This window comes from Fusarium flagelliforme, assembly GCF_020744385.1.
Source record: "Fusarium flagelliforme strain FIESC 12 MPI-CAGE-AA-0113 chromosome Unknown B0J16scaffold_5, whole genome shotgun sequence".
Classification (NCBI taxonomy): Eukaryota; Fungi; Ascomycota; class Sordariomycetes; order Hypocreales; family Nectriaceae; genus Fusarium; species Fusarium flagelliforme.
The window spans coordinates 2,228,458-2,241,776 of record NW_025763507.1 but is presented as its reverse complement, the minus strand read 5'-3'; the positions used below and the strand labels follow the sequence as shown (position 1 = coordinate 2,241,776).

The 13,319-nt window shown below is 47.8% G+C and overlaps 1 protein-coding gene across 1 annotated transcript; it reads left to right on the top strand.

Annotated features, from left to right (window-relative positions):
* Positions 1-617: 617 nt before the first annotated feature.
* B0J16DRAFT_356763 (uncharacterized protein) lies at positions 618-2,333 on the top strand (the record flags this gene model as incomplete). The annotated part of the gene is made up of 3 exons (XM_046129495.1): positions 618-892; positions 948-1,131; positions 1,188-2,333. 3 exons carry the CDS (start codon positions 618-620, stop codon positions 2,331-2,333), a joined length of 1,605 nt encoding a protein of 534 aa, XP_045981421.1.
* Positions 2,334-13,319: the final 10,986 nt, after the last annotated feature.

The following is a 13,319-nucleotide window of genomic DNA, read 5'->3' as shown; positions in this document are numbered from 1 at the left end:
GCCATCTTACTTTTAGCCAAGACGACCAGAATGCGAACCGCCAGTGGAAGCCAACTACAGCGCTATTGCAGCCACTCTAGCCAGCATGACACCCTTGACCGGCCGGATGGGACCTCCCCGATCTCAGCTGGAGCTCGAGCTGCTGTATCTGGATCTCAAAGTGAAGATCCGATGCGGTACATCTCATTAAGGGCCCGCCGCTTAACCATAACGGGCGCAACAGCTCGAGGATCCCCCGGTTCAGTCACTTTTCCATTCGTATTCTAATCGATAGTACCTGACAGGCGGCAATTGAGTTACCCTAGACCAGGCCGGCGATGTGCCAAAATTTCTCCACATCCAACCAATTTTGACGGAAACCTGGTCTGGTCTCCCTTGCATTCGACTCAACACTACACTGCACTAACACTAGCATAACAGCATATCACATCACATCACATTTCGCTCATCAACGGGCGTAATCGTTTCTACATCATTACATATACGAATCCCGATCTGAGACACCTCATTTGGACTGAGGTAGCTCCATGATTGGGTACCGAAAATAAACAGTTCACATAGTGTTAGCTTCCGCCGCATTGTCCCCCGAACGTATTTCCGACTCATCGTCTCTCACAATGAGATCATTCCGCGCATCCAGAGTTCCAAGAATAGCGAGGCAATGGCGCCAACAGAGGCCATATGCGGTCAAGGTCCCCGGTGAGTGCCAAAAAGATATCAGGACTGTGGCTGAGCTTAAGGCTTGGGGCCCATCGTGTCATGTCCCCGATGTTGAGGTTTCTGGATGGGTGAGATCAGTACGAAAGAGCTCAGGAGTACGTTTCATTGATATCACTGATGGTTCGTCCATGAGACCTATTCAAGTGGTGGTGGATAAGAGTTTAGCTACAGAGTAGGTACTCTGGGGATTTCACATATAAACGAACTTTTGACTGACATATTCGCAGCATGCGTCCAGGTGCAGCTGTCCGCCTAAAAGGAACATGGGTCGACGAGACTGGGGAGAAGTCTCCTGCTGATATATCAATTGAGACTTCTGACATCAAGGGTGAGGGGGAAACTTCAATAAGCCCAGAACAGCCTGAGTTGAAAGTCTCAGAGGTGGAAATCCTTGGAGGCTCTGACCCTATGGTACGTATGTCAAGAATGTCACAGTATGTTGGGATACCCTTCTTACATATGTCTAGACATACCCGATCCAGAACAAATATCAGTCTCCTGAAAGTCTCCGCACAATTTCCCATCTTCGCCCGCGAACGCCTCTCAACTCAACTATGCTGCGCCTACGATCAGATGCCACCGCCGTGCTCACACAGTTCTTCTTCCGTGAGCGATTTCAACAGACACACCCTCCTATCATTACCTCATCGGATTGTGAAGGCGCGGGCGAGGCGTTCGCTGTCAGGGCATCGTCTCCAGACGAGTTCTTTAGGGATCCAAAGTATCTCACAGTTTCCTCTCAACTCCACCTGGAGGCTCTTGCTCAAGCTCTTGGTAATGTCTGGACCTTGTCTCCAACTTTCCGGGCTGAGCAGAGTGATACGTCGAGGCACCTCAGCGAGTTCTACATGCTAGAGGCTGAGATGAGCTTCGTTGATGACATGAATGAAGTCATGAATTTGGCACAGCGCATGCTGAACACATTGGCGAATGGCCTAAAGGAGCTCAATGCTGCTAAGGAGCTCGAGCAGAACCGGGTTGACACCAAGGAACCTTCGGAGCGCCTCGCATTCAACGACCTGGTAGAACAAGAACAGTTGGACCGCCGATGGCGAGGCATGCTCACCACTAAGACGTGGCCTCGCATTGCCTACAGTGAAGCCATCGAAATTCTGAAGCCTATCGCCGACCAATTTGAGCACAAGCCTACATGGGGTGCTGGTCTACAGTCTGAGCATGAGAAGTATCTTGCCGAGAAGATTGGTTACGATAAAGCCACGGATGCTTATGTTCCAATCTTTATCACGCAGTACCCGCGAGATATCAAGGCTTTCTACATGCGACAGTCAACTTCATCTCCATCTGCTGGTTTGACAGTTGACTGCTTCGACCTCCTGGTTCCTAACATGGGTGAGCTGGCTGGTGGCTCTATGCGCGAGCACCGGCTATCTCAGCTCGAGGATAACATGCGGGCACTGGGGCTTGAAGTCCCAACTAAACGCTCTGCTGGGGGGAAGGAGCTGGCTTGGTATCTCGACTTGCGTCGATGGGGCTGTCCACCCCATGGTGGCTTTGGGCTTGGTTTCGATCGACTTCTGAGCTACCTTTCTGGCGTGCCCAACGTCCGTGACGTCGTTCCATTCCCACGTCACTACCACCGATGCGACTGCTGATCGCCTTCGTGTACTGGCTCTCCTTTCCTCAATTCCTCTGCCTTTACTCAAGCCTGATCTTCACCGTCTTTCTATACCTAATAGAAGGTTCTCGTTAATGCCTGCCTACCTTGGATACAGCCCGTCCTGAGTGATGTGAACCGCTTCCGGGAGCGATATGATACCCGTTGTCTTTTCCTCGTAACACATTACACAGATCAAGACAAGCGACACTTGTGTATCATACTAGGTCAAACGGTCGTAGAGAGCATGGGCACTCTACTACTTCCCGTGTAAGTGGACAAATTCGGCGAGTATTGTGCGACACTATGATATACTCCCAGTGTATCTCGGCCGTGCGAGCTGGATGCGGTGAGGAGATGCCTCCAGTTCACCTCGGATAAGTTCATGCTGTGCTTGCACGATCTTGTTCAGCAGCGTGTTACCGACGGGGAGAGTGCTGGATCTTCCGATGGCCAGGGAGAGTGTGAGATCTGACTGAGATCTAGACGACAAGACGGGGTCTTGTTGATCTTTGATCCATGATTTTATCCTTGTTTCCTGGGGACTCTGTATTCTTCTCTGTATACTATAGAACACCCAATATCAATTCCCCGATGGATTGAAAACAAAATATTAGATAACGCATCTCATAATAACCCAGAGCCCGGTGTTTCCAGGAGCCAAGCAACCTAGTAGGTTATTGGGAAGAGGATTAATAACCTTGGTACCGGTATGCTGGCTTGCCGTGTTTTCCTGAGATCGTAGCACTGTAGATAAGTAATATATCGTCAAGTTGGACTGTAGTGTCTTGTGTCCACGGAGTCTAGATATCTTATTACATCTGTATGTTTCTCAATGGAGTCCGATATGCTCTTGTGCTAGTATTCTCCGTTCTGAGTTAATATGGTATTGTGCACACATAGGCCTCATCGACGCAACAGGAGTGCGGTTTGTTAGTGTATCAGCTTCGAATTCAAAGTTATAGGTTGTACTAGAATCCATTCGCATCTCTCTTGGTGCGTGGTGAGTTCACAACATGTTGAGAATGATTGATGGGCTACCCCGTCGGCCTCGACGATGAATGTCCTCCAGCAACAATTGTGACAGAAATCAACGGATTTTATTACAAGTGTAACTGCACAAGCTGAGTTACAGTATTGATGACCAGGTAGATATTCATATGAGCAAGCAATATACGTATTATGCTGATAGCGATGCCTTGAGTTGTTAACATTAGCCTACTTACCCTAAAGTTCCAGACTGGAGTAGAGTAATGGCAAGTCGAGTTCAACAAGACCAACACGGAGCATAATAATAGCACAGTGATTTCGCCTACGCAACTTCACAACAACTTTCACCTCTACCCCAGCGTCTTCTGCTCGTGTCAAAATATCCAATGGTTAGTTTCTATCTGAAAAGACCACGTAACGTAGTCAGTCCATCCATCATGGCTTTTCGGATGTACGGCCCAGGGGTTCTGTCCTGGATAAAACGGCATCACCACGGCGCCAAACAAGTAATAGTCCGAAACTCCGCCACCACGAAACTTTGACGAGGGTTGAAATGAGAGCAAAACAAGCAGACTGTCACTGTCACTGTCGTTGTCGCTGTCTCTGCGTCAGGATATGGAAATCCCACCATCCACCAGTGGTACCCACGTTTCATGGACAGGGCACGGGTTAAACGGCACGGAGATATTTGGAGAGAAGGGGAGCGATTGGATTGGGCGACGTTGAGTTAAGTTGCAGTAAGTTTTGGCCATTGGCAAGAATAATAATAAGCATATCTGTCCCATCTTGCGGCGCATGCCATCATCCCGCGGCGCAGTGACCCAAACGATCGTGCCGACGCAGCCGTTCTGGTGTCTTGTCTTGTTGTGGGCTGGGGGGTGAGGATAGGATAGGACAAGTATGCTTCTGATTAAGCGGCGGTCTTATTTCCGCTTCTTCAGATATTGCTGCTACTGCACTGTAAGTTACGGATACAGGTAGGCAGTTGCTGATACGGAAATACGGCACGTTGTGTTATCAACGCGGTCATTTATGTCACCCAGTTACAGTCGCCGTCAATATGGATATCTGTGGACTTTGGAAGACAAGATAGAAGGAAATAACGGGTCTCGAGAACAACAACTCTCTCAACTCTGCCGTGCCAAGCACCGAAGGTTCGGCCCTTTGAGAGCTCCATCATCAGCATCAGCAGCTACGAATTCTATCGTATGGAATTACTTACCTACCTAGTTTACAGACCCATATGACCTGGCCTTTCTAGAACAGCACTCTGAGTCTGCCCCAAAAGCCAAGATGTGGCATATCCACTCTTACCTGAAGAAAAACCTGTTCCTGAATTGCAGTACTAACGAATCTACAGATCCATTCGGTTATAACGGCTTTCCTGTACAATACATTACAATACAATACAGTACAGTATCGTATAATCTTATGTCCGGTTTTGCCGGAAGCTTGGCGTTTTGACGTCTCATGTTACGGAGGATCCATTGAGATTGGGGCACGTCAAGGTTACTAAGTTACAGTTACAGTTACGGATAGAGTTAGTCACTCTCAGCTCAGACTCAGAGCAAAGTCACTGATTGCTTTGAGCACCCCCCCTCTTCATGTTAAGTTAGGTAGGTACCTACGTAGTTGCAAAATAAGCTTAAGATGGACCTTGGTAGGGGACAAGGGTTGTACGTGAACTCTCTTTTCCCCTCCGCAACCCTCAGGCAAAAGATAGAGAAGTCTTGTACTGTATATAGATACCTTAGTACTTAGATAGCGGTCAGTTAATAACACCTTGATGGATTCTTTATGTCTTCAAACCTAAGATGATCCTCGATCTGCATGCAGAAACAGAGGTCAAAACTCACGGCAGTTGAAAGGGGAAAAGAAGAAGGGAAAAAAAAAAAAAAAACACGCAAAATTGACGACGATCATTGAGATGCCGACTTATCCATGTGGCCCCTGATTCGGGAAATGGGCACACATTCCGTTAGATAATAGAGTATCCGCTAGTGGAACCTCTGACGATACTGTACTGCACTGCAGCGCTTTGATCGGGTTACTGTATCATTATCATTATTATCCTTAGTCAGTCAATCACTGTCAAGAAGAAGAAGATTTTTCTTCCTCTGATGGATCCATGGAAAAGTTCCATGGCCCTTCTTTCGCCCCATCACGCATTTCGTCATACGTGACAAATGGCTTCTTTTTCTTTTTTCTTATCACGAGAGAAAGAAGAGACCCTGACAATGACAACTGTTTCCCTCTTTCTTCTTTCTCCTTTCATTGGATCGTGTAATTTTTGACCTTTTGCATGACGAGACTGCCCAATAATGTTGTCTGAGTGACCCTCCTTTTCAGCCTCATCTGACTGAAAAGGCCCAGACTCCAGTCTCCAGACTTTAACAAATTATGCTTACCTAGGTAGGCTTACCTCTTTCTCTTTTTTTTCTACAGACTAGATTAACTAACTGGATGAGCTTAAAAATAAAACAGACACCGACTCTTTCTAACTTCCTGCCTGCCTGTCTGAGACGGCAAAGCAAGCAGGGACCATGTATTTAGCCAAATATCATCGACTCCGGGTCGTGGTTCTCGGCCTTTTTATTATAGGAGCGAATATGTACAGTACATACAGCCCTCATTTCGTTTTAATCCCCATTTCAATCAATAATGCACAGCGCCGAGTACAGTCCAGACCTCTGACGATGGATGAGCCTGGGCAAAACTTGGCGGGAGGGGGGGCCAAGATGAATATTGTGTCAAGTTGTGAAAGCACATGGCGTTTTGCTCTTTAGTTATGGCGGTAATAGGCTGGGCTGTATCCGTTGAGGCTTGTCACGATGCAGCGTAACGTATGATGACCTGGACCTGCCAAGTTGCACTAATACATACAGATAAGCTGGTGCGGGGGGTTTTCTTTGGTCCCGTAATTCACGCTGTTACTATTACGGAATGATTGTTTGTAGGAAGAGAAAAGAAAAGAAGGATGCCTCGTGGTCTCGGTGATAATTAATTAAGCTTAGAATCTGGGCTTGCAGTAGTACAATCTTGTCACCGATGATTTGTCTCGGCACCCATTGCATTAGATGTTGATTGCACAGTAACCGAGAAGCTGATAGGAATCTTGTTTGCTGTTTTCTTTTTATTATTATTAGAGAGCCGCCGTATTCGCTGATATTCTAATACTGTACGGGTACGAAGTGAATCGATCGCCCCTTTTCTCTACCAGAGACAGAGTGAGAGTGAGAGTGAGAGTCAGACTCCTGGTCTTTGCACGGGTAGATCGGCGACTACATGAGATAGTTTTCCACCATGGTCTGACGACTGGGACTGGGGTAAAGGGAAAAAGAAGGTCAAAGACACGATAGCACAAAATTGAAAACGAATTTAGAACAAAAAACAATACAACGCCTTCATAACTTAAGAGATTGCTACTTGTCAAAGGAGCCAATCAAGGATTTATGATGCGATGGATAAAACAAATAAGCATGCAGCCACCGAATGCCAAGCTTTTATCGGGCTGCACGGTAAAAAAGATTAAAAAATAAAATAAAGAAAATTAAGAGAGAAAGCTTCTTTCTGGCTTCTGAGGGGTCCAGTTTTTGGCATAAACTAGAGGGTAGTTTATCAGTGAGTGGCGTCAGCCGAGTCATAATTTGACAGGGTTCAGTGGCTTGTTACAGCGCAGTCAGCGCAGTTACAGTAGGTAGTTCAGTGCAGTCCGGACAGATCGGCACGCGAGAATTAGAAATATGGAGAGGCCCTGTCTAGCGCGCGACCTTAAAACAGCATTTGGAGGTTGAGATGCCGATTACCCAGATGGGGAGTAAATATTATCTACCTAGGTACCTAGTCCACGATAATTGCATCTTTTGAATTGTTGATGATCAAAGATGATTATTACATTACTATTTCTGGTTAATAACAACATTCGGTCTTTCCCAGACCAGACACACACACACACACTCTCTCTCTCTAAAAAGAAAAAGAAAAAAGCCAAGACATATCCTTGGCCCACCCGGCACCGCGAACACTCTCGGGAATAATCAGCTGCAACGAATTGGATGTGCCCCAGATAATCCAGAATCAGAAACCTCCAGCCCATTTTTGTTTCCGCTCTAAGCCAAACCCCTGCAAAGCCAAGACGGTTGGGACGGCATCTCTGCAACCGTACCAAGACCATCATCGTCAAGCCACCGACCGTCTTTCTTTTCTCTCCTTGGCTTGTTTGGCTGGCTTGGACCTTGGGACCCATGTCTGCTGTTACTGTACATATGATTGAGCACATTATCGTTTGATTGAAGCGTCGCTGCCCCCTTGGGATTGGAGCAGAACGTCCTTGACTGTCTGATAATCTCACACCTCAGAACGGAATGACACCAGTGCCAAGCAAGTGGCTGACAACGCTTAAATTCATGCTTAAACCAGGGCGCCTGGTTTGCTCGAATGAGAGGCCGCCTGACCAAGGTACCATCAGCGCCGAGCCCTACTCGATCCGTCTTGGACTCTTGGACTCTTGGCAGTCTTTACAATTACGATGCTACGAATTGGGATGATTCGTAAAACAAACGCCATGTCTTTTTCCGCGGCATCGTGAGATGCCGCTTTTATCGCTCATGGAATTTCCATCTCACCTTTCTTTCCCACAAACCCTTGGCCATGCATCTCGGTTACAATCAACAACTGTGTTTGAGACCCCAGAACGGGATCATTGGGGCGCCTTGTCTGTCGTATTTCATTCTTGGGGCTTGGGACTTGGCTGGATGTGCAGTGCACCCACCATGAGCCGATTTTCCGTGCTCCTGGCCTTCCTTTCGCGTCCATGTCAATTTCAAACAACATGGGTCATCTCTGCTCTGTGACACAACAGAGCAGGATTCATAGGTCAGTATCGAGCCAAGCTTTGGACAAGCCTAAAAAAGCAGGGAGATAGGAGGCTTGAGCACTGGCGATCTTGCTGCGTCAAGTCTCAGCATCCACATCCAGTTGGCTACAGTACAGTACCAAGACCCGTGGCAGCCGAAGGGAAGGCGGTGACGACAATAAGAGAGAGAGAGAGAGAGAGAGAGAGAGAAGAAAATATTGGAGACCCAAGGTCCCTTTGAAGATTTACAGGGAGAGAAGGTATTTGAGGGCCGTGGCTCTAGAAATTCATACCGAGACAGAGACGGGACAGGACAGGACAGGACAGGACAAGACACCAGCTCGGCAGCGCGGCACAGTCGACGTCATGCTCTGAGGGACGTGGGGAATGTAGGGACTAAGACTTTTTCTACCAACTAGAATTAGAATTAGAATGACTTAACTCCAGGGGGGGGTTCCCCAAAAACGCCGATTTTCCCGAGTTGACCTTATCTCGGCTTTTGTTTGCTCTGCACTGCAACAGTAAATCACTGTAGGCAGGCAGGCAGACAGACTCTGGCAGAAGAGTACAGCACTGTAGCATGACTCCAGAGTATACAGTATCCGTACATACGTACTCATTAGAACAAGCATTACGCTATAGACGGCCTGGTCGATCCTGAAACCCTTCATCTATTCATGGAAAGGCAGTTTTGTACTGTATGACACTCAGATCAGGGTCTGGCGCTTGTTCCAAACAAAACAAAACAACGCATACCGGGAAACGAGGTTATCCTTCATTACGCGCATTGATGCACAGTTGAGCAGCTGGCTCTGCAGATGCTCTGATGCTGCAACAAGCCGAGCTCGGCGGTAAAGAGGAGCATTTCAGTGTGATTCCTTTCTCATATGTTGGCCTCCAATTTTTCCGAAACGCAGATTTACAATACAGCAGTCCTGATGACTGGGCGTACGTATCACGGCAGAGAGACCTCTGCTTTCAGTGGGAATGCGTGACAAGAGCCGCTCGACGACCGTTACCTGACAAGGACATGATCATCAGCCTCACCCCCTCCAAAAAGAGACAAGGCAAACGTCGTGGGTCCCTCGGAGATTCTCAAATGCTTAAGCTTACCTTGAAGATCTTCATCCACGGTTGGGCTTGGACCCTGCTTGTGTGCCTGCTAGACAGACGTCATCTCGTCATCAAATTAAATAAAACTGCCTGGGAAAGAGAGAAAAAACTTTGTTCTTACTAGTCAGGTGCTTGTCCATGACTGAGCCGTGGGTGCCGAGATCTATTCATGGCGATGATGTAGCAGAGAGCCTTTTGTGGTTAAGAAACTTGGTGATGTTTTGTACCCAAACTCCCTGATTGATTCGCATTGCTTTCTGCAATAGACAATAGCCATGATGAGGTGATAGTCTGGATGATGACGGAGGCTGATTGACTGACTGACTGGCTGTGTAGGATTAAGTGCTGACTACCTATGCGGTGTTTCAACTGTGCCAGCGAGAAGGGTCAACCTTGTACATCACACCGGTACTGTACTGCGCTGCACTGCATGGGAACGCGTAAGATCCTCCTTTCTTTGGATCGACTGTGCAAATTGCACGGGCGAAGATCTTTGCATCGTCAACTTTGGGTGAAACGCAACCACCAGAGGTTACATTGAGGTTACAGGAAACGGCTCTTGAGTGACAGCAAACACCTTTCTTTACCTTGCTTGTCTCAGCAGGGCTGGTTGGTGCTCTGAGTGACAGACAATGAACAGACAGTCCTCACATGTACCTTACAAGTGGGCAATGAGACGATAAAGTACATGACTTGAGCATTCTGTAACTACCTGGGACTTTTGACCAGAAATGTACTACAGTTGAGCTTGGCATTTGCATGCGAAATGAAGGATGGTCCACCAACATGACAAGGTCGTCCGTCAACCTGATGTGCTCTGTTGACCTAATATTCTCTGTTAACCAAGGCAATCTGATCTTCTCTCTTGACATCGGCCGTAGAGTACTGTCTGTAGTAGTAGTAGTAGGAGTAGGCTGCCACACCAAAGCTTAGCCACTGTACAGTACTGCCCCAGATCCTTCAAGAAACAAACCCGAGGCTGTTCCCGATGAACCCCTTGACTCGGGTCCACGGCACTTGGTGCCAAGACTCAATTTAAGCCTGTTCCAAAAGCCGCATCATCCGTTCAGACAAAAATAAAATAATAGAGACCAGACCAGAAGAGAATGAGATGCCATGTCGATCTTTATTCGTAACCTCTGGCATATTCCGTATCTCAGTTTCATCACCATCATGTTCCTGATAAGCAACCACATAGGTAGGTATCCGTACATAGACTATGGTCTCGCTTACGGATTACGGCCTCCTGAACTAATAGTACTGTACTATTTCTAGACGTGCCCCATCCCATCCATCGGGCCTTATCCTACGCTTCATGTGGTAGACGTTGGATGATGAATTCTGCTCTTCTCCCACAAGCCGATTGATCCGTATGAACAAGTGTTTACAAAGACTCACCTAAAAGTCCAAGTCCAGCGACCTCAGCGGTGAAAATAGGCATTTCTGACTCCCACACACAGCCAAGATGATCAACAGCCAAGCTTCGGTGGCTTCCTTATCCCTGCACGGGGCTTTCCAGGACCAGACTGGCTCAGCCTTTTGATGGGTTCTAGCCCCCCAGTTATGCTGAGGTAATATAGCCTATCTTGTTCAGGCCAAGCCTCGCATCTCAGCAGGCCAAGACAAGTTGAAATAAGCTCGGAGGAATTATTGGCTTGTTGATATGCTTACTGCTTGCCGCATTGCCGCATGCAATTGTACAGTACTGTACGGATACCTTACTGTGGTTTTGACAGGAGGATGGATTGGCCACCATAAACCCCAAGTCAAGTAAGAAGCTCTGGGCATTACGATATTTACATTCTAGCGAGAGAATAGTGGTTAAAACAAAGGAATGATGCTGGGTTTTATGGTTTTCTTGGGTTTCTTGGTTATCTTGGTTATACTTGGCTTTGCTTGGGAAGCTGCAATGCAACGCACTGCATAGGGAAGGAACGAAGGAACAAACAGCTCTTGCCCTTTCACCCCCAGCTCAGTCAGAAGCCACCAGCTTTATCAAACATTAGGTAGGTAGTCTACCAGGTAGGCAAAAAATATTTTCCATCAAGGTTTCTCAACTTGCCAACGCAGCCCGACCGTATCGCCGCAATTCTATCGTTTCCCATTAGATACTAGGAATCCATCCATCGTTATCATTGCCCGAAGCCCTAACGACCACGCTCCTGTGAAGAGAAGAGAATTATAAACAACTCAGATCTACGGCTTCAAAAGGCTTTTATATCTAGTCAGAAAGAGCCAGCCGCACCGAAACGTTAACCAAGACTATTTTCTCGCTCTTGGAGCGCCTCCTGCAGACAACCTTTGGAGTTCCAGACTCAAGTCAACTGCCATCGATATTGACCCCAGCTCAAGCGCCTTCTCATACGGTAAGCTTCTTTCTGCCGCTTGGGACCCTGAAATGAGTATCCGTATCGGCATCAGATGATTGATGGCTCGGGCATCGACTTCTCATTCCATTCCCCATACTCTCATCTACACCACTACTGATCCGATAGCCGTGATCTGTCATGCATTTTCCCTCACTTTCGCGCCTATCATGCCCTTTCGAGCCTCGCACCCTCGCAACCTTGCCCTGGCCCTGCATCGTCATCTTTTTCTACTGTAAAGCCCCTTGAGGGGAGGGGGGTCAGCTACAAAAGCTTGTCCTGACCAACCTTAGACTCTCGTCTCACCCCTAGGAAACCCCTCTAAAAGCACACCTCGCCTTGGAGCCCTTCACACCCTCCTTCTTTGCCGTCCTCCGTGCTTCTCCACAAAGCCGGCCATGTTGTCGCCGAGTTATCCACCACCGACTCTACGCCTCCAAGACTTTGGTTCCCTTTTCTGACTTGCCTTTGCAACCTTATCTTGCTCTTTGGCCCCTCCCTGTCTTCCCGTCTCGTCCGAGGACACGGTTCATAATACGTTGCTTACCTCTCTCTGATCTTTACATTTATACTTACAAACTCGCTTCTTGCAGCAAATCAACCGTTTCACCAACTCGACGACAAACGCAGCGAGCCGCTACTCTCGAGCAACTACAATCTCCTCTATAGGTATGTTTGTCTCCGTCTCAGATCTTGTGCTTTCTCTGCCTTTGGTACTCGGTGCTTCCGGCGCAATACCTCCTAGGTGAGGCGGTTTGGTGCATGGATCAAGTGTCCTGGATGCACTCGTGGGACCGTTGTGTTCAGTCAACGGGGCCTCTCTGAGAGAGGAAAGCCGCAAGCCTGATCTGAATCGCAACTTGGTTCTGGCTTGGGCAAAGCCAAGTAAAACCACCAAATTGCTTGGCCCATTCTGCTCTTTGGTCTATCTGTACCAGTTCATGATGCACATCGCCAAGCGGCAATACTCAATCTAAGGGAAATTTTAGTCGAGTGGATCCTCCACTTAATCGGCTCCGACGGCACTCCCGCCAGGGAGTCGAGCATCAAACCCCTGGATGTGGACTTGAAGTGTGTCACTGTACAGTGCTGTACCGTTGTGCTTTCTTTTACGACCTTGTTTTGGGAATTATATATGATCAACGGTGTGCAACTTGCATCTTTGGATCTATCAATCTATGCCCTTGCATCCTTTTTCTCTTCCTCCTCTCCTAACAAGATCTTTGCTACTCTACTTGTCCTTCTATTTGAACATCATCTATTGCTTGAAACCTGGGCACCTCACTGACAAATCTGACCTGACTAGCGCTGTCACTATCTCCTCACCAAACCCGATTACCACGTTGCCATCTGACTACTACTGGACCTTATTCAAGGACCAAACTCTTTCTTCATCAGCTTCAACGTTCTCAGGAACGCCAAGAGGGTCAAAGACGAATCCACATTTGTAAAGTGGATACGTGGACAAAATTCCGCTCAACCATCAGCCCTTGTGGAGTCACATTCGCACCTTCGCGCTTACACGCCTACTGTACGCTCACACCCACGCCCTGGGCCCGATCTGATCTAGTGGGGCACTGCGTACAAGCTTGAGCTTGGTTCTCACGAGGCCCTTCTTTATAAGGACGCTGAGGACCTACCAAGGGACTGGATCCATTTA